The sequence below is a fragment of the Oncorhynchus mykiss genome, chromosome 7 (genome assembly GCF_013265735.2).
Source record: "Oncorhynchus mykiss isolate Arlee chromosome 7, USDA_OmykA_1.1, whole genome shotgun sequence".
Classification (NCBI taxonomy): domain Eukaryota; kingdom Metazoa; phylum Chordata; class Actinopteri; order Salmoniformes; family Salmonidae; genus Oncorhynchus; species Oncorhynchus mykiss.
This window is the reverse complement of record NC_048571.1, coordinates 16,797,789-16,818,346: the sequence shown is the minus strand read 5'-3', so window position 1 is coordinate 16,818,346 and position 20,558 is coordinate 16,797,789. Positions and strand designations below refer to the sequence as shown.

Here is a 20,558-nt window from a genome sequence, read left to right as displayed (position 1 = left end):
AGATGGATAGCAGCCATACAGGCAGTGATAGACAGCAAGACACCCATAGAAACACCGACACTACAGCTCATCAGAGATATCAAGGACAGCAGTCTGAACCCTGAGGCAGTTGAGCAGACCTACAGGAGGAATCCTATCCTCAGATACACTCAGCACCCTCTACACTCCCCCCTACTGCCACTACCCTACGGAGAAGTCAGTAAGTAGAGTGGACCTTCACAATACAGCCTGCATCATAAACCTGGTACTGTCACTTCCTGGTAATCCTCCTGATACTGTCACTTCCTGGTAATCCTCCTGATACTGTCACTGACTTGAACATGAATGGATTTGATGAGAACTTTTATTTCCTTCTCTCCCCCTCCTCCTTCCTTTCCTCTCCACCATCTCCCCCTCCATCCCTTCCTCTCATCCCCCCTCCTTTCCTATCCCCCTCTCCCACCCCTTCCCCCACCCCTCCTCTCCCCTCCAGTCCAGAGGCAGCAGGGCTATGCCAGTCTTCAGGATGAAGCGATCCGAGTGTTTAACTCTCTTCAGGAGATGGAGACTCTGGCAGACCCTGTTCCTATCATACGGGGGGTACTGCAGACCTGTCAGGACCTGAGACCTCTCCGAGACGAGGTACACACACATGGGCACATACACTCTTAGAAAAAAAGGTGCTACCTAAAAGGGTTCTTCAGGTGTCCCCATAATAGAACCCTTTGAAGAACCCTTTTTGGTTCCAGGTAGAAGCCTTTCCACATGGAACCCAAAATGGTTCTACCTGGAACCAAAAAGGGTTATGGGGACAGCTGAAGAACGCTTTTGGGACCCTCTTTTCTAAGAGTGTATACGGGTGCACATACAGCCATACACACACACACACACACACACACACACACACACACACACACATACACAGGCGGATACACAACACTGTCTTTCCGCTCTCTCCAGGTATACTGTCAGGTGATCAAGCAGACCAATCACGTGCCTCAGCCCAATCAGCCCAATCAGCGGGCTCATTGGCACCTCCTCACCTGTATGAGCTGTACCTTCCTCCCAAGCCGGACCATCCTCAGATACCTGCGCTTCCACCTCAAAAGGTGTGTGTGTGTGTTGTGTGTGGGTGGGTGGGTGTGTGTGGGTGTGTGTGTGTGTGTGGGTGTGTGTTGTGTGTGGGTGTGTGTGTGTGTGTTGTGTGTGTGTGTGTGTGTGTGTGTGTTGTGTGTGTGTGTGTTGTGTGTGTGTGTGTGTTGTGTGTTTGTGTTGTGCGTGGGTGGGTGTATGTGTGTGTGTGTGTTGTGCGTGGGTGTGTGTGTGTGTTGTACGTGGGTGGGTGTGTGTGTGTTGTGCGTGGGTGTATGTGTGTGTGTGTGTGTGTGTGTGTGTGTGTGTGTGTGTGTGGGTAGGTGTGTGTGTGTGTGTTGTGTGTGGGTAGGTGTGTGTGTGTGTGTGTTGTGTTGTGTGTGTTGTGCGTGGGTGGGTGTGTGTGTGTGTGTGTGTTGTGTGTGTGTGTTTGTGTGTGTGTGTTGTGTGTTTGTGTTGTGCGTGGGTGGTTGTATGTGTGTGTGTGTGTGTGTGTGTGTTGTGCGTGGGTGTGTGTGTGTGAAGTACGTGGGTGGGTGTGTGTGTGTGTTGTGCGTGGGTGTGTGTTGTGTGTGTGTGTGTGTGTTGGGTGGGTGGGTGGGTGTGTTGTGTGTGTGTGTGTGTGTGTGTTGTGTGTGTTGTGCGTGGGTGGGTGGGTGGGTGTGTGTGTGTGTGTGTGTTGTGCGTGGGTGTGTGTGTGTGTGTTGTGTGTGTGTGTGTTGTGCGTGTGTGTGTGTGTGTGTGTGTGTGTGTGTGTTGTGCGTGGGTGGGTGTGTGTTGTGCGTGGGTGGGTGTTGTGTGTGTGTGTGTGTGTGTGTTGTGCGTGGGTGGGTGTGTGTGTGTGTTGTGGGTGTGTGTGTGTGGGTGGGTGGGTGGGTGTGTGTGTGTGTGTGTGTGTGTGTGTGTGTGTGTGTGTGTGTGTGTGTGTGTGTTGTGCGTGGGTGGGTGGGTGTGTGTGTGTGTGTCCCAGGTGTTAGTTTTAACCGGGTTCATTTAGAACCTAACAGACGACTTGGAAAAGCTCAAACCAAGTTTATTCAGCTAATGGGTCAAACAGCTGAACAGACAAAGACACGTTCTCACCAGCACAAGTATATATACCCCACTTTAGGTGAAGTCTCCTCCTCTTCTCTAAACATGATTTGTTGCTAGGCAGGAAGTTAAAGGATGTGGGTAATAAACTGTTCCTTCTCCCTAAAATGTGACCTGATCTGACCTCAGTCCACATTCCTCCCTAATCCACAGCTATCCACCCTTACAGTGACCTCAGCCCACATTCCTCCCTAATCCACAGCTATCCACCCTTACAGTGACCTCAGCCCACATTCCTCCCTAATCCACAGCTATTCACCCTTACAGTGACCTCAGTCCACATTCCTCCCTAATCCACAACTATCCACCCTTACAGTGACCTCAGCCCACATTCCTCCCTAATCCACAGCTATCCACCCTTACAGTGACCTCAGCCCACATTCCTCCCTAATCCACAGCTATCCACCCTTACAGTGACCTCAGCCCACATTCCTCCCTAATCCACAGCTATCCACCCTTACAGTGACCTCAGCCCACATTCCTCCCTAATCCACAGCTATCCACCCTTACAGTGACCTCAGCCCACATTCCTCCCTAATCCACAGCTATCCACCCTTACAGTGACCTCAGCCCACATTCCTCCCTAATCCACAGCTATCCACCCTTACAGTGACCTCAGCCCACATTCCTCCCTAATCCACAGCTATCCACCCTTACAGTGACCTCAGTCCACATTCCTCCCTAATCCACAGCTATCCACCCTTACAGTGACCTCAGCCCACATTCCTCCCTAATCCACAGCTATCCACCCTTACAGTGACCTCAGCCCACATTCCTCCCTAATCCACAGCTATCCACCCTTACAGTGACCTCAGCCCACATTCCTCCCTAATCCACAGCTATCCACCCTTACAGTGACCTCAGCCCACATTCCTCCCTAATCCACAGCTATCCACCCTTACAGTGACCTCAGCCCACATTCCTCCCTAATCCACAGCTATCCACCCTTACAGTGACCTCAGCCGTGTGATTGCATTTTCCCTTACTTAGTAACATTCCAAGCCCTTGGCTCATATCCAACCTTTAACTGACCCCACCATTCACATCCGGTGTATCAAGTCTTTCAAATTACAACCCAACAACTGAAACTGTGGCCCTTCTCATTTCCATAGGATACCTGATGTCTAACAATAACATGTTCTGACAGAAAACATTCTGCATTCCCCTCTCTCCCTCAGTACCATGAACAGGGATATTTCATATTTCAACTTTAGAAGTCAGAACCCATCACAGGTGTAGAGATTTTTATTTGTGTGTGTGTGCTATGTGTGTGTGTATATCATGACTGCCTCTGTGTGTGTTCTCCCAGGGTGCGAGAGCATTTCCCCAACACAGAGATTGAGCGTTATTCTGCTTTTATCAATGAGTCTCTGAAGAAGACCAAGACCAGGGACTTTATTCCGTCTCAGGAGGAGATTGTGGCCCTACTGGTGAGGCAGGAGATGACAACTACAGTCTACTGCCATGGAGGAGGCTCCTGCAAGATCTCTATCAATTCACACACCACCGCTGGAGAGGTACACACACACACTGCCAGAGACATAGGGTATACGAACATGCGCGGTGCCAGAGACATAGGGTATACGAACATGCGCGGTGCCAGAGACATAGGGTATACGAACATGCACGGTGCCAGAGACATAGGGTATACGAACATGCGCGGTGCCAGAGACATAGGGTATACGAACATGCGCGGTGCCAGAGACATAGGGTATACGAACATGCGCGGTGCCCGAGACATAGGGTATACGAACATGCGCGGTGCCAGAGACATAGGGTATACGAACATGCACGGTGCCAGAGACATAGGGTATACGAACATGCGCGGTGCCAGAGACATAGGGTATACGAACATGCGCGGTGCCAGAGACATAGGGTATACGAACATGCGCGGTGCCAGAGACATAGGGTATACGAACATGCGCGGTGCCAGAGACATAGGGTATACGAACATGCGCGGTGCCAGAGACATAGGGTATACGAACATGCGCGGTGCCCGAGACATAGGGTATACGAACATGCGCGGTGCCAGAGACATAGGGTATACGAACATGCGTGGTGCCAGAGACATAGGGTATACGAACATGCGCGGTGCCAGAGACATAGGGTATACGAACATGCGCGGTGCCAGAGACATAGGGTATACGAACATGCGCGGTGCCCGAGACATAGGGTATACGAACATGCGCGGTGCCAGAGACATAGGGTATACGAACATGCGCGGTGCCAGAGACATAGGGTATACGAACATGCGCGGTGCCAGAGACATAGGGTATACGAACATGCGCGGTGCCCGAGACATAGGGTATACGAACATGCGCGGTGCCAGAGACATAGGGTATACGAACATGCGCGGTGCCAGAGACATAGGGTATACGAACATGCGCGGTGCCAGAGACATAGGGTATACGAACATGCGCGGTGCCAGAGACATAGGGTATACGAACATGCGTGGTGCCAGAGACATAGGGTATACGAACATGCGCGGTGCCAGAGACATAGGGTATACGAACATGCGCGGTGCCAGAGACATAGGGTATACGAACATGCGCGGTGCCCGAGACATAAACTGACTGTACAAACAGTAAGAACACCTGCTCTTTCCTTGACATTGACTGACCAGGTGAATCCAGGTGAAAGCTATGATCCCATATTGATGTCACTTGTTAAATCCACTTCAATCAGTGTAGATGAAGGGGAGGAGACAGGTTAAAGAAGGATTTTTAATTAAGCCTTAAGACAATTCAGACATGGATTGTGTATGAGTGCCATTCAGAGGGTGAATGGGCAAGACATGCCTTTGAACGGGGTACGGTAGTAGGTGCCAGGCGCGGCGGTTTGTGTCAAGAACTGCAACGCTGCTGGGGTTTTCACACTGTGTGTGTGTGTGTGTGTGTGTGTGTGTGTGTAGGTGGTGGAGAAGTTGATCCGCGGCCTGGCCATGGAGGACAGTAGGAATCTGTTCTCTCTGTTTGAGCACAACAAGGTGACGGACCGAGCTCTGGAGAGCAGGGTCATAGTGGTTGATGTCCTCGCCAAGTTTGAGAGGTACGTAACGTGTGTGCGTGTGTGTGTGCGTGTGTGTGTGTGTGTGTGTGAGCGTGTGTGTGAGCGTGTGTGTGAGCGTGTGTGTGTGTGTGTGTGTGTGTGTGCGTGTGTGTGTGAGCGTGTGTGTGTGTGTGTGTGTGTGTGTGTGTGTTGCTAACCCTATCTGTGTGTATTCTAGGCTGTCAGGGACTGAGGAGGAGGAGGAGGAAGGACAGTGGAGACTCTATTTTAAACTTTACTGTTTCCTCGACATGGAGAGCATGCCTAAGGAGGGGGTGGAATTTGCCTTCATGTTTGAGCAGGTGAGTACACACAGACAAACACACACACAGACACACATACACACACACTCCTTGTCCTACTCCGTCTCACTCAATTTCAATAAATGTCTCTCTCTCACTCTCCCCCTCCCTCTCTCCCCCCTTTCGACACCCCCTCCTCCCTTCAGGCCCATGAGTCTCTGATCAGTGGTCACTTCCCGGCCCCAGAGGAAACTTTGCAGCAGCTAGCCGCTTTACGGCTGCAGTATCTCCATGGAGACGGGGCCAGCCGCGCTGGGTGGAGCCTCGGTAGTGTTTACCCAATGGGGCGCCTCCGCACGCGCATCTTCCACTCCACCAAACAGGGAGGCGCGGCAGGAGGAGAGGCAGGAGGAGGGCAGGTGGGAAGTGTCAAGGGGGACGGGCAGGATAGAAGGAGAACCCCCAGCTTCCTGGATGGAAGTCTGAGGCGCAGCTTCAAGACGGGCTCCCTGAAGAAACAGAAGGTGGCGATGGGCACACACACAAACACACAATGCATTTGCATAAAACATACACACATGCACATGCTGACATCACCATTGCTATATTTTTAAACAATGCTACTTAATATAATGTTTACATACCCTACATTACTCATCTCATATGTATATACTGTACTCTATATCATCTACTGCATCTACTGCATCTTGCCATCTTTATGTAATACATGCATCACTAGCCACTTTAAACAATGCCACTTTATATAATGTTTACATACCCTACATTACTCATCTCATATGTATATACTGTACTCGATACCATCTACTGCATCTTGTCTATGCCGTTCTGTACCATCACTCATTCATATATCTTTATGTACATATTCTTTATCCCTTTACACTTGTGTGTATAAGGTAGTAGTTTTGGAATTGTTAGGTTAGATTACTCGTCGGTTATTACTGCATTGTCGGAACTAGAAGCACAAGCATTTCGCTACACTCGCATTAACATCTGCTAACCATGTGTATGTGACAAATACATTTTATTTGATTTTATTTGATTTTTCCGAGCTGTAGTTGTCAATATGTCCTAGAGATGGCGTCTCTCGTAAATCACACATTATCCTCTATTGACTGGGGCATCGCATATTCCAGACAGTGATATCTTACCCTGTCGCCTCTGATTGGGTTTAGGATTGATTGATTTGTTGGTTAATTCATTGATTGAATAATTAATTGATTGATTGATTGATTGATAAATATGTTTGTAATCCTGTCCAGGAGGAAGAGGGGCAGCAGGTAGAGATGTGGGTGAAGGAAGAGACATCGGCCACCAGAGCCCATGTTTTGGATAAATGGACCAAGTTACAGGGACTCGCCCAGCACCAGGCTCTGCTCAAATACATGTCCATCGTCAAAGAGTGGCCCGGATATGGCTCTACACTGTTCGACGTGGAGGTGTGTGTGTGTGTGTGTTTTTTGTGTGGACCTTTGTGTTTTACTTCTATCTCATCCTCCCCTCCCTCTCCTCTTCTGTCTGCTTCTCCTCCCTCTCTCTCCCCTGCAGTGTAAGGAAGGAGGTTTTCCCCATGACCTGTGGCTGGGTGTGAGTGCTGACAACCTGTCTGTGTATAAGAGAGGGGAACCCAAACCTCTGCAGACGTTCCAGTATGAGCAGATCACCTTCTTTGGAGCTCCACAACCCTGCACCTACCAGATCACTGTCGACGGCAACGACTTGTTCTTCCACACTCCATTGGTAAACACACACACACACACACATATTCTGAAACACACACACGCTTACTCTGAAACACACACACACACACACTTACACACACGCATGTATCAGACAGTCACAACAAAAACAACCGTACACAATGGAAGAATAAATCAGGAATATACTGCACACTGCACAAACACAAACACTGATGTAATCTAACTCTCTCTCTATCTCTCCCTCTCTCTTTCTTTCTCTCCCCCTCTCTCTCTCTCTCTCTCTCTCTCTCTCTCTCTCTCTCTCTCTCTCTCTCTCTCTCTCTCTCTCTCTCTCTCTCTCTCTCTCTCTCTCTCTCTCTCTCTCTCTCTCTCTCTCTCTCTCTCTCTCTCTCTCTCTCTCTCTCTCTCTCTCTCTCTCTCTCTCTCTCTCTCTCTCTCTCTCTCTCTCTCTCTCTCTCTCTGCAGGTGATGGAGATTGCTAAGATCATGAAAGCCTACATCAACATGATGGTGAAGAAACGCTGCAGCATTATGTCTGTCTCCAGCGTCGCCAGCGCCTTCGTCAGGTGATCAACCAGCAGCCAATCAGGGCCCTCTATTCAACAGCACAGGCCTATCAGAGTGAGGCAGGAAGTGGATACAATCCACGGATTGGTTTTTGGTGGAGTCAGCTGATCTTGGGGAGGGGAAACCACAAAACAGTGGACAGCGAGGGATCTAAAATGGGATCCGATTTCACAAAGCGAAAAGGGGATGGACACTGCAGCTAACTATTCTAGACTTGGGAATTGGGTGGATTGGGTTAAATATCTGTTCGTTAACAATGAGCATGGAAAATGACCCACCACCAACCCCCAGTTATCCTGCATGTCACTGTCTTACAGACAGCAGGTCCAGCACATTCTAACTCAACCTTACTTCATCTAAATATCTCTTATTACTCCTTTTATATCAATCTCTAATCTCTCTCTCTCTCCTCTGTCATCCCTCTCTCTCTGTTCTCTCTGGACCAAACCCATACCAACGACAAGCACAATAGCCCAGTCAAACCATACCACCCGCAAAGCTCCGTCGCCCCCTTCTCCACCCCGATAACACACGCCCCGTCGCAGTCCCAACACACTGCCAGCTAGGAGAGATCAAATGAAGCCTGTTACTATTTCTATCTTCCTTCCTCTGTCTCTTACCCTCTCTCCCCCCATTTGATGAAACTCTCTTTTTCTCTGTCTGTGTGTCCCATTTCGCCTCTCTTTACAGTTACGTGTTAATTTATTCTCTGTTGCTTGCTTGCTTCCTTTCCTCTCTCTTTCTCTCACTCACTCTCTCGTTCATCTGCTGTCATCCGTGGTGACTGAGATAAAGGACTCAATGTGTTTTGTATTTTCATCTCGGGGTCAAATGGAAAATCAGGTTCCTTCTTCATCAGACTGCACAGTACTTACTTCCTGTGTCAAAGGAAGTGACATGACATATGGTCAAAGGAAGTGACCTCACACAAACCCCCTCAAGAGAACCAGGGCTGGAGGCCCACCCAGGGCCTTCTCCCCAGGATCATCCTGACTCAGAGGCTCTTTCAAGGGGTAGCTGTCTGGCTCGGTCTGGGGGGAGGCTCCGTGGGTGTGGAGAGGTCTGGAGGAGAGAATGATGCTAAAGAGTGACAAAAGTCGACTACAAGATCAACCAAGGGAGATTGAGAGAGCTGTCTCCTGTAATATGTCTACTATGAACATCACATATATAACATATTCACGTCCAACCTACACATACACACATACACTAATCAAACACTTAGCGTTCTTGTATATCGCAACTCATAGGAACCCTACATAGATTTTGGTGGTCACCGTACTGTATGTATATAAATATCATTATAAATGCCATTTGATTAATTTATTGTATGTGTAAACTAAATGCGAAGGAACAGAGATATTCACTGCTGTATGTCTAATATGCCAACGCACCCTTATTCACTAGCAATGCCATCTGACTAAATCACAGATATATAGAGGGGTTTCACTTCTTGATGTAGAATGGGTAGAGTTCAGTCGCGGCGGCCATATTGGATTGGTAGGGCGGTTTGGGATGGTTGCCTACATGCGTTTTTCTGTGCTCTAGTGAAATGTAGCCTCCGTATCATCCATCTGGCTCACGTTTCCATATCGGTGGGTACTTTTTAAAAAACACGAGGAATCTAGTCATGTCTTCTCTACCCATTCTGCTTCTACGCTATGTGACTGTTCTCCAGTTCATGTGTGAATAGAACCTGTTTTAAGTCATGTGACTAGTGTACTGTACGTTCCCAGTGTCTCCCGTCCTGCAGTGCTGTGTTTGGAATGCTAACGTGAGCGTGTGTATCTGTGTCATAATGCAAGTGACTAACTAACTACCCCACCGGGGGAAGAAGGGAACCATATGAAGAAAAGAAAGAAAGTGTGTTGTTGACAAATAACAGTATTATGTATCTGGGTAACCTTTATAAGAGAATGGTGTTGTGATTGTGATTTTAAATGGGGAAGAGTTTGGGAATGGAAGAAGGGAGGGAGAGGGTGGAGGATGGGGTATTTATTTGTTAGAATTATTGCAGAGGGAGGGAGGGGATATGGTTACAGTATGGAATTCTTTTAAAGAAGAGAAGTTCACACATTGAGGAGGTATGCATCTTGGAAATAGGAATAGTTGGAATATGAGAATTCTGGGAACATGGGAATTGTGTTTGTTTCTGACTGTGTGTCGTCACTTGCTTGTGGGCCTAAGCCCACTGGAGAACCAGTCTATAGAATCAGAATTACTGGAAAGGACATTCCAACTCAGAACAACATTACATCCTGTGTTCCACTGGACCATTTGGAATGACTGAAAAATCCAGTTTTTGCGGGCCAGTGTAGCCTACATGAATACATGTTTTTGGCAGACAGGTTGGAATGTCAATTATCATCAAATCCAGTCAAATTCGGGAACTGTGTCCTATCTAGGTATTCTCTTTCTATGGCCCTGCCTCTCACACTGCTAGTACACAGAGTAAGACGACGTTGCCTCTTGACACTGATCTAAGGCAATGGAAGCTGCTGAGGGGAAGAAGGCTCATAATAATGGCTGTAACTGAGCAAAAGGAATAGCATTAAACACATGGAAACCATGTGTTTGATGTATTTGATACCATTCCATTGATTTTGCTCCATTACCACATGCCCGTCCTCCCCAATTAAGGTGCCACCAACCTCCTGTGATCTAAGGTCAGTTTTGCATTTCACACCCAAATGGTAAGGGTACGCTGATCCTAGATCTGTGTCTATGAGCAACCTCTATACCGGGGTCCTTTCCCAGCCGCAGGCGGCCAGAGCAGGCCCTGACTGTAATCTGTCATGGTTCATATTAATTATTATCATTATATATTGAAACATTGTGATTGTTTTGAGAGAAAACCGAGAAAGAGATAGAAAATAGTTGTTGTTCTTTTTTTATTTGTAACTGGCTTTACAAACTTATGCTTTAATAAATTATCGGAAATTGTCCAGTCTTCTCTTCTATACACGCACACACGCGCACACAGCTGACCTGATTGTTATATTTCCGCTTGGGTGACCACATAATGGTTCATATTTAAAATACACAAATGCGGGACAACGGAATGTTTTTGCGGGCCAGTGCAGCCTACATGAATACATGTTTCTGGCAGACAGTTCGAAATGTCAGTTATCATCAAATGAATAGGAAGTCTGACTGAAATACGCAACAAATCTAACTTTGTTGGTAAGTGAGTGGTGTTTTAATTTGTTGGTAAAATACGGGACACCAGACAAACAGCCAACATTCGGGACTGTCCAGCAATCTGAGACACGTGGTCGCCCTAATTCCACCTGTCATTGGTTGTTCGCGCTCCGGGAGGAAGGAGGACAGACCTTTTTGCCTCAACAGCACTTCAAGTGTTTATTTTCTTCAAACGGGTTGCCTCAATTTCTCCCTGTTGTTACTGAAATAAGACAACTTTTTCAACTCGAGTAGCGCCATACACGACGGGATATTTTACTGTCAGAGTTTGGATTTTCAAGTTTCAATAAATGATGGATTTAAGGAGTTTGGTAGGCCTACCTGCTGTTCTGCTACTCTTCGGTGTAGTCGCTGTGTTCGCGCAAACTGCCGCACCTAGGATAGGTGAGTCAGTGACACGTCTTTTGTTGTTTTTCTTAACCATTGATTTATTGTCGCTTATAGATTATTTTGATTTATATGACAACATATTATAGTTGATTATGTTTTCTCTAGTTAAGTCTATGACATTAATCACCGAAAATACAGCTGGTAGTGGAGTACCCTCAAACCAGAATTTCCCCGATTTCACATTGTTGCATATTTCAGTGACTTTGCCTTTAGGTGAAACACAAAATGACTGCTTGTTTTCAGTTCCTTTTATAATGATGTAATTTAGACTTTCATCAACCTTAACATGTAGATTATTATATTCAGATAATGGCTCATTCATTTCAAGTGGCTTGGTACATTGGTAACATATTTGGCCTATTCACTGTTAGGGAGTTGGCTCTCGCTTTCTGCTAAATGCTTGTGTAACTGAAACCTTTTAGCAGGAACGTTTGAGTGTTTTCAGTTCCTTCTCAGACACATTTCAGTAGCAAAAATCGTGACTGGCTGGCCCATTTAACTGTTAAGTGTTTGGGTGAAACCAGTTAGTGTCCAAAGAGACACCTGTTCCCTGTCTTGTAAGAATCTTTCAGCCTTTTAGCCCCATAGAAACCAGACTACCAGGCTTCCTCTTCTTATCTGGAGCCATAGAACTAACAGAATGTACACAAACAATTCTGTGGAATCATACAGTCAAACAACAAATGGAAATATCTACAGTAGGCCGGGTCTTGCTGCAGGTGAGAAGGCTTTATTACTGCCTCTAACTGCAGTTGTTTCGTGTGTTATGAACTACTGATCTAATGTTTGTTTTTTTCCCCTCAATCAACCTGTTTTCTCTCCCTCCCTCTCTCAGTGTGTGAGACTAAGAATGGAACAAACTGTGAGGAATGTCTAAAGATTGTGACGGTGAGTCTGGGATTAGTCTGGCACGTGAGTCAGGCACACTTTGGGTTTCCTGGTCCTGATTCCATCACTATACCTCCTGCTCATTGGTCTAACAGGGTCACATGTGTTCTGGTCCAGTTTACTTCGCTATACCTCTTGCTCATGGGAATAACAGGGTCACAAATGTTTTCTGTTGCACATGAATCAGCATATCAGCTCCACCCTCCACACCTGTCAGACAGGTTGGGGGAAAAACTGAATACACACCTCTCTGCCCTCATTTCTCTCTCTGCATCCCTCCATCCTTGGCATTGTGAACTCTATCCCTGCCAATCCTGAAACCCCTACTCATTCATAGTCCACATATATTTGCGTTAAGTTTGACCTGTGTTTGTTTGTCACAGTGCCTGTGGTGTCAGAAGACTGAGTTGTGTATCACGTACCCAGTCAAAACCATCCTCCCCCCGCACGCCCTCTGCCCCCTCAACGATGCACGCTGGGGACGCTGCTGGGGTAAGAAACACACACACACACACACACTTCTGCTGGAGTAGGAACTAATGTTGATTGTGTGTGTGTGTCAGTGAACTTCCAGTCATTGATCATCGCCATGGCGGTGGTGGGTGGAGTCATTATCATCGCCTTCCTGGTCTGCCTCTTCTGCTGCTGCAAGTGTGAACACATCGGGTATAGTGCTTATAACACACACACTCACACGTCGTTGATTTGTGTCGTCTGTTTCCAAAACACATCTCGGTTTGGGATGATATATATTATTATTATGACATTTTTTTTATCATTGACTTGCTTGAGTGTATTTATATCCAGTTTCGGCCAGATCTACTGGCACCCATGCACTTTTCTTAGATAAGTCGCTATTTCTTATTTTTTTATTCAGATCCCCATTAGCTTTTGCCAAAGCAGCAGCGTTTCTTCCTGAGGTCCACAAAACATGACAAGTAACGAAACAGTGATAGACAAAAACAGTAACACAAATTTAAAATAGAAAGATATACAAACAGTACTTCAACAAAATAATAAACAATACAACTAAAACATGATGTATGTATGTGCATGTGTGTCCCCTTCTAAAATAAGTAACAAATAAAAACATCTGGTCTTCACACCTTATTAGATTTTCAACATTGCAGAACCAATTGTATTTTTGTAAACTTAAGTGGACAATTTTAATTTAGAAAATAAAGGCAAATGGCATGGACTAAATTATTGGCACTCCGGAGCTAATACTTGGTTGCACAGCCTTTGTCCAAGGTAACTGCAGACAAACACGTTTTGTAGCCATCAATGATGTAACCCACTGTTCAGCAGCAAACTGCTCTAAATCTTCTATGTTTGAGGGTTACCCCCCTCAACTGATGTTTTCAGATCTCTCCATAGGTTTTGGATGTGATTCAAATCTGGACTCTTGGCTGGCCACTCCGGAACATTCCAGCATCTCTTCTTGAACCATTCCTGGGTGTTTTTTCATGTTTGGGGTCGTTGTCCTGCTGGAAGACCCACAACATTCAGTGGAGACCCAGTTTTTGGACACTGGGTTGAACAAAACACCTGGTAATCTGCTGATTTCATGATGCCTCACACACGTTCAAGGCCACCGGGACCAGAGGCAGCAGAGCAACCCCACAGCATGATCAAATCTCCCACATGTCAGACATGAGTCCAGAACTGAATCACATTCAAAATCTATGGCGAGATTAGTAGTTGAAGGGAACCCCTCAAACATTTAAGTATTGGAACAATTTGCTGCTGAAAAGTGGGCCAAATGCCAGTAGAAAGTTACAGCAAACTCATTGGTGGCTTCAAGAAGCGTTTGTCTGCAGTTATCTTGGCCAAAGGCTGTCCAACCATGTACTAGCTCCAGGGAGCCAATTTAGGAGCTGCCATTTGTCTTTGTTTTCTTAATAAAAATTCTCAACTTAGGTTTGCAAAACTTAAATTGTCTCTGCAATGTCGAAAATCCAATAACAATGTTTTTTTCAATTTCTATTTATTTAAAATGAAATAGGGAATAATTTAGTGCAAGGGTGCCTATATATTTGGCCTCAACTGTGTGCTTTGCTGTGGTCAACTAAAGTGTGTAATTCTTCTCACACACACATACACGCACTGACCTACCCCATGGAATGACCTCCAGGCACATGTATAAGTACTTATCCGCCCTTGTGTGTGTGTGTGTGTGTGTGTCAGGTCTACGAGGTTCGATGCCAAGATGGAGAGACGGACCAATAAAATGAAGGGAAAACAGGAAGAGAGGTAAGATGTCATCATGGCACACGAACATCTGCGTATTGTCTATGTATGTGAATAAATTTACAATAAAAGAAAGTGTTTTGTTATTCTAAGTGTCAGTATTTACGTGTGTGTGTGTGTTCAGCTGGTCTACAACATTCCTCAGGGAGATATGGTAAACGTTACTCAGTCAGGCCCTGTGTGTGCTGTATTTGACCTTAGTGTGTCTCTGACAATGTGACTGCGATCAGAACAATGCCCCAAGTTTCTTTTGTTAGTTTCATATCAGTTACAGCCAGAGTGACAAAAGCATTACTGGAACAAACCTTTACATACGTCACAGCTAAGCTAACCGCCCAAACCGGTTTGTGCTCTATGACTTTTTACCAACCTGGCTGGTCTGAAAGGTTGTGCAGTCCTCTTAAAATACGAAGTGTGTGTCTAACCAGCTGGTTGTCTTTGTGTTAACAGAAAGGCAGAGATGAAGATGAGGCATGAGGAAATCAGAACGAAATATGGTACGCCTTGAGATACACGCACACAAACACACACGCCACTTCTGTCATGTTTCCCCATTCCTGTCTGTGGAAAAGCACCATTACTACTCTGATGGAATTTAAAATGAAAGATGATCTCTAACTCCTGCTCTCTCGCTCTCTTTCTTCCAGGTCTCAGTGGGTCCAACCCATACTCCAAATTCTCCTGAGCTGATATTTGGACACTGTACTATCGCCTGCCTTCTCTTTACTTCTGACCTTTCAACCAACCCCCCCCCCCCCCCCCCCCCCCCATATGGACTGTTAACCTTGTCTGTTCTATGCTCAGCCTACCCCCCCCCCCCCCTCCCCTCCCCTAAACCATTAATCATAAGTCTTAGAGGTGTTTTTAAAGGATTTGTATAATTTCAGACCGTAGTTTTGAAAGTAGTGCTCACAAGCCAAAACGAGTCACCAAAAATTGTGCACAACATCACTTACTTCGTATGTTATGTCCTGCAAAAAATATATATTTCCTGCAATTCGTATGATGTAACGAATTCCAATTTGTACAATATGTTACGATTTTGTAAGTGCTTAAGATCCCGTTCAATATCTTTAACCGTTTTGAGGAGAATACATGAAACTGGCCTTAGATCAAAGTTTTGGGACAGCCTGATATACAACATTATCTTCCCATGTAAACACAGGTCATTAAATGTTGAATGTAATGAAGTCTTCTACGAATACTTAGCTAGAACAAGTTCTGCGCTGCTTGGTGAGTGGTGCAGTACAGAACATGTCTTGCAGTGCAGACTATGTGAGGGCAGTGGACAGGTGCAGTAGCCTTAAATGTACCTTATATACCTTCTGTGACTACTACTGTATTATAAACAGATGATGGTACTTGAGGGTTACTACTTGGTTGTAGGAGATCTTGCCTATGCTCTACTTGAATGAGAAGATGACCTTATCTATGTTGACCTTTTTCTATGTATATTTATCTGATGGTGAACTATCAGAAATGTGTCCAGTGCACGCACACCTGTACTCCATCAAACAATAAACTTGTATAGATGTATTGTTTTTCTAATTTTAACCAGAATTGTACTTAATGAAGCACTATGCAGAAATCCCTCCGCCATTTCCTGCTTGCTAAAATATTAATAGTTCACCTTATTTCAGTTTGCGACAAAACAAGCAAGTATAGTTTAGAGAGTCATTGTACCATCTAAACAGCTGTGAAATATATTTTCCATATGGTAAGCATAGATCTGCTTCTTAAACTTGTTTTCAAAGAGTCACAGATCTATAACTCACATTTATGTGAATTTGGTCAGGTCGCCCAAAAAGTTACATATTGCAGCTTTTAATAGGAGGCTATTCAGAAGAGTTGAATGCTCAGAATTGCAGATAGAAATGTACCCTACCATATAGAATGTATACACCTTGTAAAATGACAAAGAATGTCAGATCTAAGTAATATTTTTCTACCGGTGACAGCTTTCTCATTACAGACACCAGCTACTTCAGTTAGAATATTGTCAGGCCAAATGAATCAACGTTTTATTAATGTCTAGTTGTGTAATAAACTACCCTTTGTCTGTTGATTGAACAAATCTATTTTTATTCAAATAAAACTTTCATCTATGTAAGACTTGTCTCTTTGGATCTTATCAACTCCTAGCTCCTACTATAACCTCTACCTCATAGTGAGAAACCTACAACAACCATATCAGACCAGTGATCATAACCTCAACAATAGTAGAGATGTGAATAAACAGGAATTCCTGCAGTTCTGACTCAAACCTTAATTCTTAATCTCAATATACAATTTTTTTTATCAAGGATACGTATACTCTTTATTCAAGCATTTTCTATGACCAGAGCCACAGAGATAATCTTTCTGGAATGTAAACCCAGGCCTCTACCCAGTCCAATCCTTCCCTTTCTCCCTTAAGAGAGAAATGTTGAGTTGGAGCGCCCCCGACTGGTCATCAAAAGCCATACCCCCCACTCTCAGTTTGCTTCTGTAATGAATACACCCCATTTCTCTATCCATTGTGATGAAGATGGAAGATTTGGCTTGATATAATTTTTATTTTACAACATTATTCTGGTACTCCCTGTACATAGCCATGTTAAAAAATGGTCAGAGACTCCAGTCACCCAAGTCATATAATGTTTTCTCTGATACCGCACGGCAAGCTGTACTGGAACGCCAAGTCTAGGACCAAAAGGCTCCTTAACAGCTTCTACCTCCAAGCCGCAAGACTGCTGAACAATTAATCAAATGGCCACCGGACTATTTACATTGACACTCCCTCCCTCCATTTGTTTTTACTCTGCTGCTACTCGCTGTTTATTATCTATGCATAGTCACTTCACCCCTACCAACATGTACAAATTACCTCGACTAACCTGTACCCCCGCACGTTGACTCGGTACCGCCCTGTATATAGCCCAGTTATTGTTCTTTTTTTGTGTTACTTTTTATTTGTTTACTTTAGTTTATTAGGTAAATATTTTCTTAACTCTTCTTGAACTGCACTGTTGGTTAAGGACTTGTAAGTATGGTAGTCTACACCTGTTGTTTACGAAGCATGTGACAAATACAATTTGATCTGAGTGTAATGTGTGTATTTATTTGAGATTAACCAAGGGCCACACTCAGCCCTGCCTTTGGCGGGTTCTTAGTGTCGCGTGGCCGAGTATTTGGCTGAATTACGCATCCCAGTCCCGGAGAGAATATGTCACGTGTTTCCACGAAAGCCAATCAGTGTCTGCGGAACGAGAGACCAAAGCGCGTTCCCGTGTTTGCGGAGGAGAAGAGCATATAGCTTAAAGAAGTGCAAACGAAAACACAGCCAAAATTGCATTTTAACCAGCAAATCCTTTAAAGAAAACCCATCAAAATGTCGGAGGAGAAACCAAAGGTAAGGCTAGCCGTCTATCAGCATGTGGTGGGTATTTAAGGTGATTAGAACAGTCTAATGTCAAATAGCGCCTGAAATATGCAATAAAAAATGGCCCGGTTTGCACGTTTGTCTGAATCGGCGCACTGTTTGTTTCGTAGTTAAATGAATGGAGTGCTGCCTCCGGATACAATATTTAAGTTTATCAGATATAAAAACTATTGGAGATGTTATACGAAATATTTCGACCAGACAATAGAATTGTTGTAACAACTAACACTTACATTTCGAAGTTGAATACACCGATACCGTTTGCGGGTTTTTCTTTGTGGAAGCCATACCACGCTAGCAGCTAGCTAGCTAAACGCCGCAAGGCAAGCGGCAAGAAATGTGACACCATTTGGAAGCCGTATTCGAGTGATTTTAGATGCATTCGTCGGCATCCACTTATTGAAATGGCTAAATAACCTAGTTATTGCACTGTTTATCTTTTAGGCCAGTAAACACGCATGGCGTTGGCCAGGCACCGGTAAGACAAGGTAAAGCTAGCTTGATCATAAGTGGTCTGTACGAAATGGTTCCTAACCACTGATTGATAGTGTTTGGATATAATTTGTTTTCGATTTGAGGCACTAGGACAAGCTGAACGTGGATTTTGCTGTGGATAACGCCTGGGTCTAGTAGATGGCTGCCTCAGTCACAGCCTACAGGTTCCGCGCATTCACCAGTACCATCCACAAGCAACCCTAATTCACTGGGCAAGAACACTACCTACCCCATGTCCAGAGCTTACCAGAGACGTATGAGGCCTAACAGTGGTTGCGCAACTCATCAATTGTTTGGCTCTCCAAGACCGAAGCATTGAAGACTGAAAAACGACATTGTTAATCTTTTAATTGCTGTTTGGTTGTGTTTCAGGAGGGCGTGAAGACTGAGAACGACCACATTAACTTAAAGGTAGCCGGTCAGGACGGCTCTGTGGTTCAGTTCAAAATCAAGAGGCACACTCCGCTCAGCAAACTGATGAAGGCCTACTGCGAACGTCAGGTCAGCACAGTAGCCAATCAGACACCTTGCCCTCCTACCTGCTGCCTCAATGGTGAAGACTGGAGCAGGGGCACACTGAACATTGCCCATAGAAATATTGTCAATAGAGCTGACCTGATTACTAATACTATAGGAATATCTGTCCCATGTATTTCTAATGTGTCCTCTCTCTCCTGCAGGGGCTCTCGATAAGGCAGATCAGGTTCAGGTTTGACGGACAGCCAATCAACGAGACGGACACACCTTCACAGGTACACTGCACAGACAACTGGCAGCTCTCTATTCTCTCTAAACACCCTCTACTCTATTCTCTTATCTCATTCTTAATCACTCTAAACCACAGCTTCTCTGACGCCATTATCTTGTCTCAACTAAAGCACACCTGCTCTCAATTAACTTGATTACTTTCTCACAGAACTTCCCCCTCATGGAATCACTCTTTACTAGATCCCTCTCTCCTTCCATCTCACATGTTAATTCTCTCTCTTTAGCTGGAGATGGAGGATGAAGACACCATAGATGTTTTCCAACAGCAGACAGGCGGCCTCTGCTAATCCCCTCCCGTTACAGTGATTGACATATCCAAACCACGCCCACTGCTCCTCTTCAGCTTCTGTGTTCCATTGTTTTTTAAATATGTCTGTCTCGGTTTTGTCCTGAGGAGTGGGATGAACTTGCCCCCTAAACACTGATTTAAGGTCAGTTATTAGTTTACCCCATATTAGATGAGGTTAAGTTTAGGACACAATGAGCTGATCCTAGATCTGTGGTAAGGGGCAACTTCTACTTTGAGGCTTCCCCATCGTCTGTTTCCTTGTTCTTATTTTAAAAGATGTCTGGCGCAGTTTTGGGTGGGGGTGCTCCCCTCAAATGTCTGTCTTAGTCAACATTGATCTCTTCAACAGTCTTGGACAGCTTCTGGGTCTTTCCAATGCTAAGAATCATGGGTTTTGATCTAGAAACAACCCCCTACACCTAAGCCACTTGTGTAGTGTTTTGTATTTATCCAACACCTCAAATCTACAAAAAGGTCTAGGGGTTAGGGGTGGCTTCTGGACCCTTCCAATGGTTTGACATGGGGGGGCGCCCAAGTTTTTTTCGAGGGTGAAAACCAAGGGTACATCTCAAGTCTTGTGTTGCCTCCTCATTTGGCACCGACGTGAACATTCAGGCTACGGTGGATGCTGACCATGGAATAAGCTTTCACCTGTCCAGTTCTTTAGTGTCGGTTTTACAAGAATGAAGGAGAGGAGACCCATTGTCACAAGGAAGCTACTTGTACTGTTGAGATGCACCCCTAGTTTTTTAGAGGGCAGTCAAAAGGGAATATTCCCTGATTCCATATGGGATTTTTTTTTTCAGTGGTCAGTTCTTATAGCAACCCTGTCAGTGACTCTGCTTTTGGTTTTTGGGTGGGAAGGAGAAGTCATCCTTAAACACTGATACAGGGTCAGATCATTTGCATCCCTGTAATGGTTAATGTTTTGGGGGTTCTGGTTTTCTGATCCTAGATCTGTGGTTAGGGGCTATGTCTACTTGGAGCATAAGGGGAGGGGCAGTTAAGTTCTTTACCCACATGTTTTGTCATATGGTATTAGTTTGGTTTCTCTACTGATTTGTACATTGTTTGGCGTCTTTTACTACTGTAAACAATAAATATAGTTTGGTACTCAG

At 45.1% G+C, this 20,558-nt stretch overlaps 3 protein-coding genes across 5 annotated transcripts in view; all 3 read left to right on the top strand.

Annotated features, from left to right (window-relative positions):
* LOC110528795 (unconventional myosin-X) overlaps positions 1 to 10,681 on the top strand; it is an 85,154-nt gene extending 74,473 nt beyond the window's left edge. For both annotated transcript variants that reach the window (XM_036982808.1, XM_036982807.1), the window contains exons 31-40: positions 1 to 199; positions 473 to 621; positions 940 to 1,088; positions 3,473 to 3,680; positions 5,075 to 5,211; positions 5,390 to 5,513; positions 5,660 to 5,977; positions 6,734 to 6,910; positions 7,020 to 7,211; positions 7,637 to 10,681. The exon at positions 1 to 199 is cut by the window's left edge and continues 74 nt beyond it. In XM_036982808.1, the coding sequence (XP_036838703.1) occupies positions 1 to 199; positions 473 to 621; positions 940 to 1,088; positions 3,473 to 3,680; positions 5,075 to 5,211; positions 5,390 to 5,513; positions 5,660 to 5,977; positions 6,734 to 6,910; positions 7,020 to 7,211; positions 7,637 to 7,741 (1,758 nt within the window). In that variant the 3' untranslated portion in view covers positions 7,742 to 10,681. The remainder of the gene's footprint in view (positions 200 to 472; positions 622 to 939; positions 1,089 to 3,472; positions 3,681 to 5,074; positions 5,212 to 5,389; positions 5,514 to 5,659; positions 5,978 to 6,733; positions 6,911 to 7,019; positions 7,212 to 7,636) is intronic.
* A 105-nt stretch (positions 10,682 to 10,786) lies between these two features.
* Positions 10,787 to 16,577, top strand: LOC110527397 (pituitary tumor-transforming gene 1 protein-interacting protein). Of its 2 annotated transcripts, XM_021608629.2 has the most exons (8): positions 10,787 to 11,323; positions 11,910 to 12,048; positions 12,165 to 12,217; positions 12,601 to 12,709; positions 12,781 to 12,883; positions 14,405 to 14,470; positions 14,918 to 14,964; positions 15,115 to 16,577. In XM_021608629.2, exons 2-8 carry the CDS (start codon positions 11,970 to 11,972, stop codon positions 15,150 to 15,152), a joined length of 495 nt encoding a protein of 164 aa, XP_021464304.2. In that variant the 5' UTR covers positions 10,787 to 11,323; positions 11,910 to 11,969; the 3' UTR covers positions 15,153 to 16,577. The 2 variants fall into 2 exon arrangements, with proteins under 2 accessions (XP_021464304.2, XP_021464303.2); XM_021608628.2 differs by lacking the exon at positions 11,910 to 12,048 and having other exon boundaries at positions 10,790 to 11,323.
* Positions 16,578 to 17,679: 1,102 nt separating this feature from the next.
* On the top strand, positions 17,680 to 20,558 carry LOC110527396 (small ubiquitin-related modifier 3). The gene is made up of 4 exons (XM_021608626.2): positions 17,680 to 17,858; positions 18,756 to 18,884; positions 19,064 to 19,135; positions 19,376 to 20,558. Exons 1-4 carry the CDS (start codon positions 17,838 to 17,840, stop codon positions 19,436 to 19,438), a joined length of 285 nt encoding a protein of 94 aa, XP_021464301.1. The 5' UTR covers positions 17,680 to 17,837; the 3' UTR covers positions 19,439 to 20,558.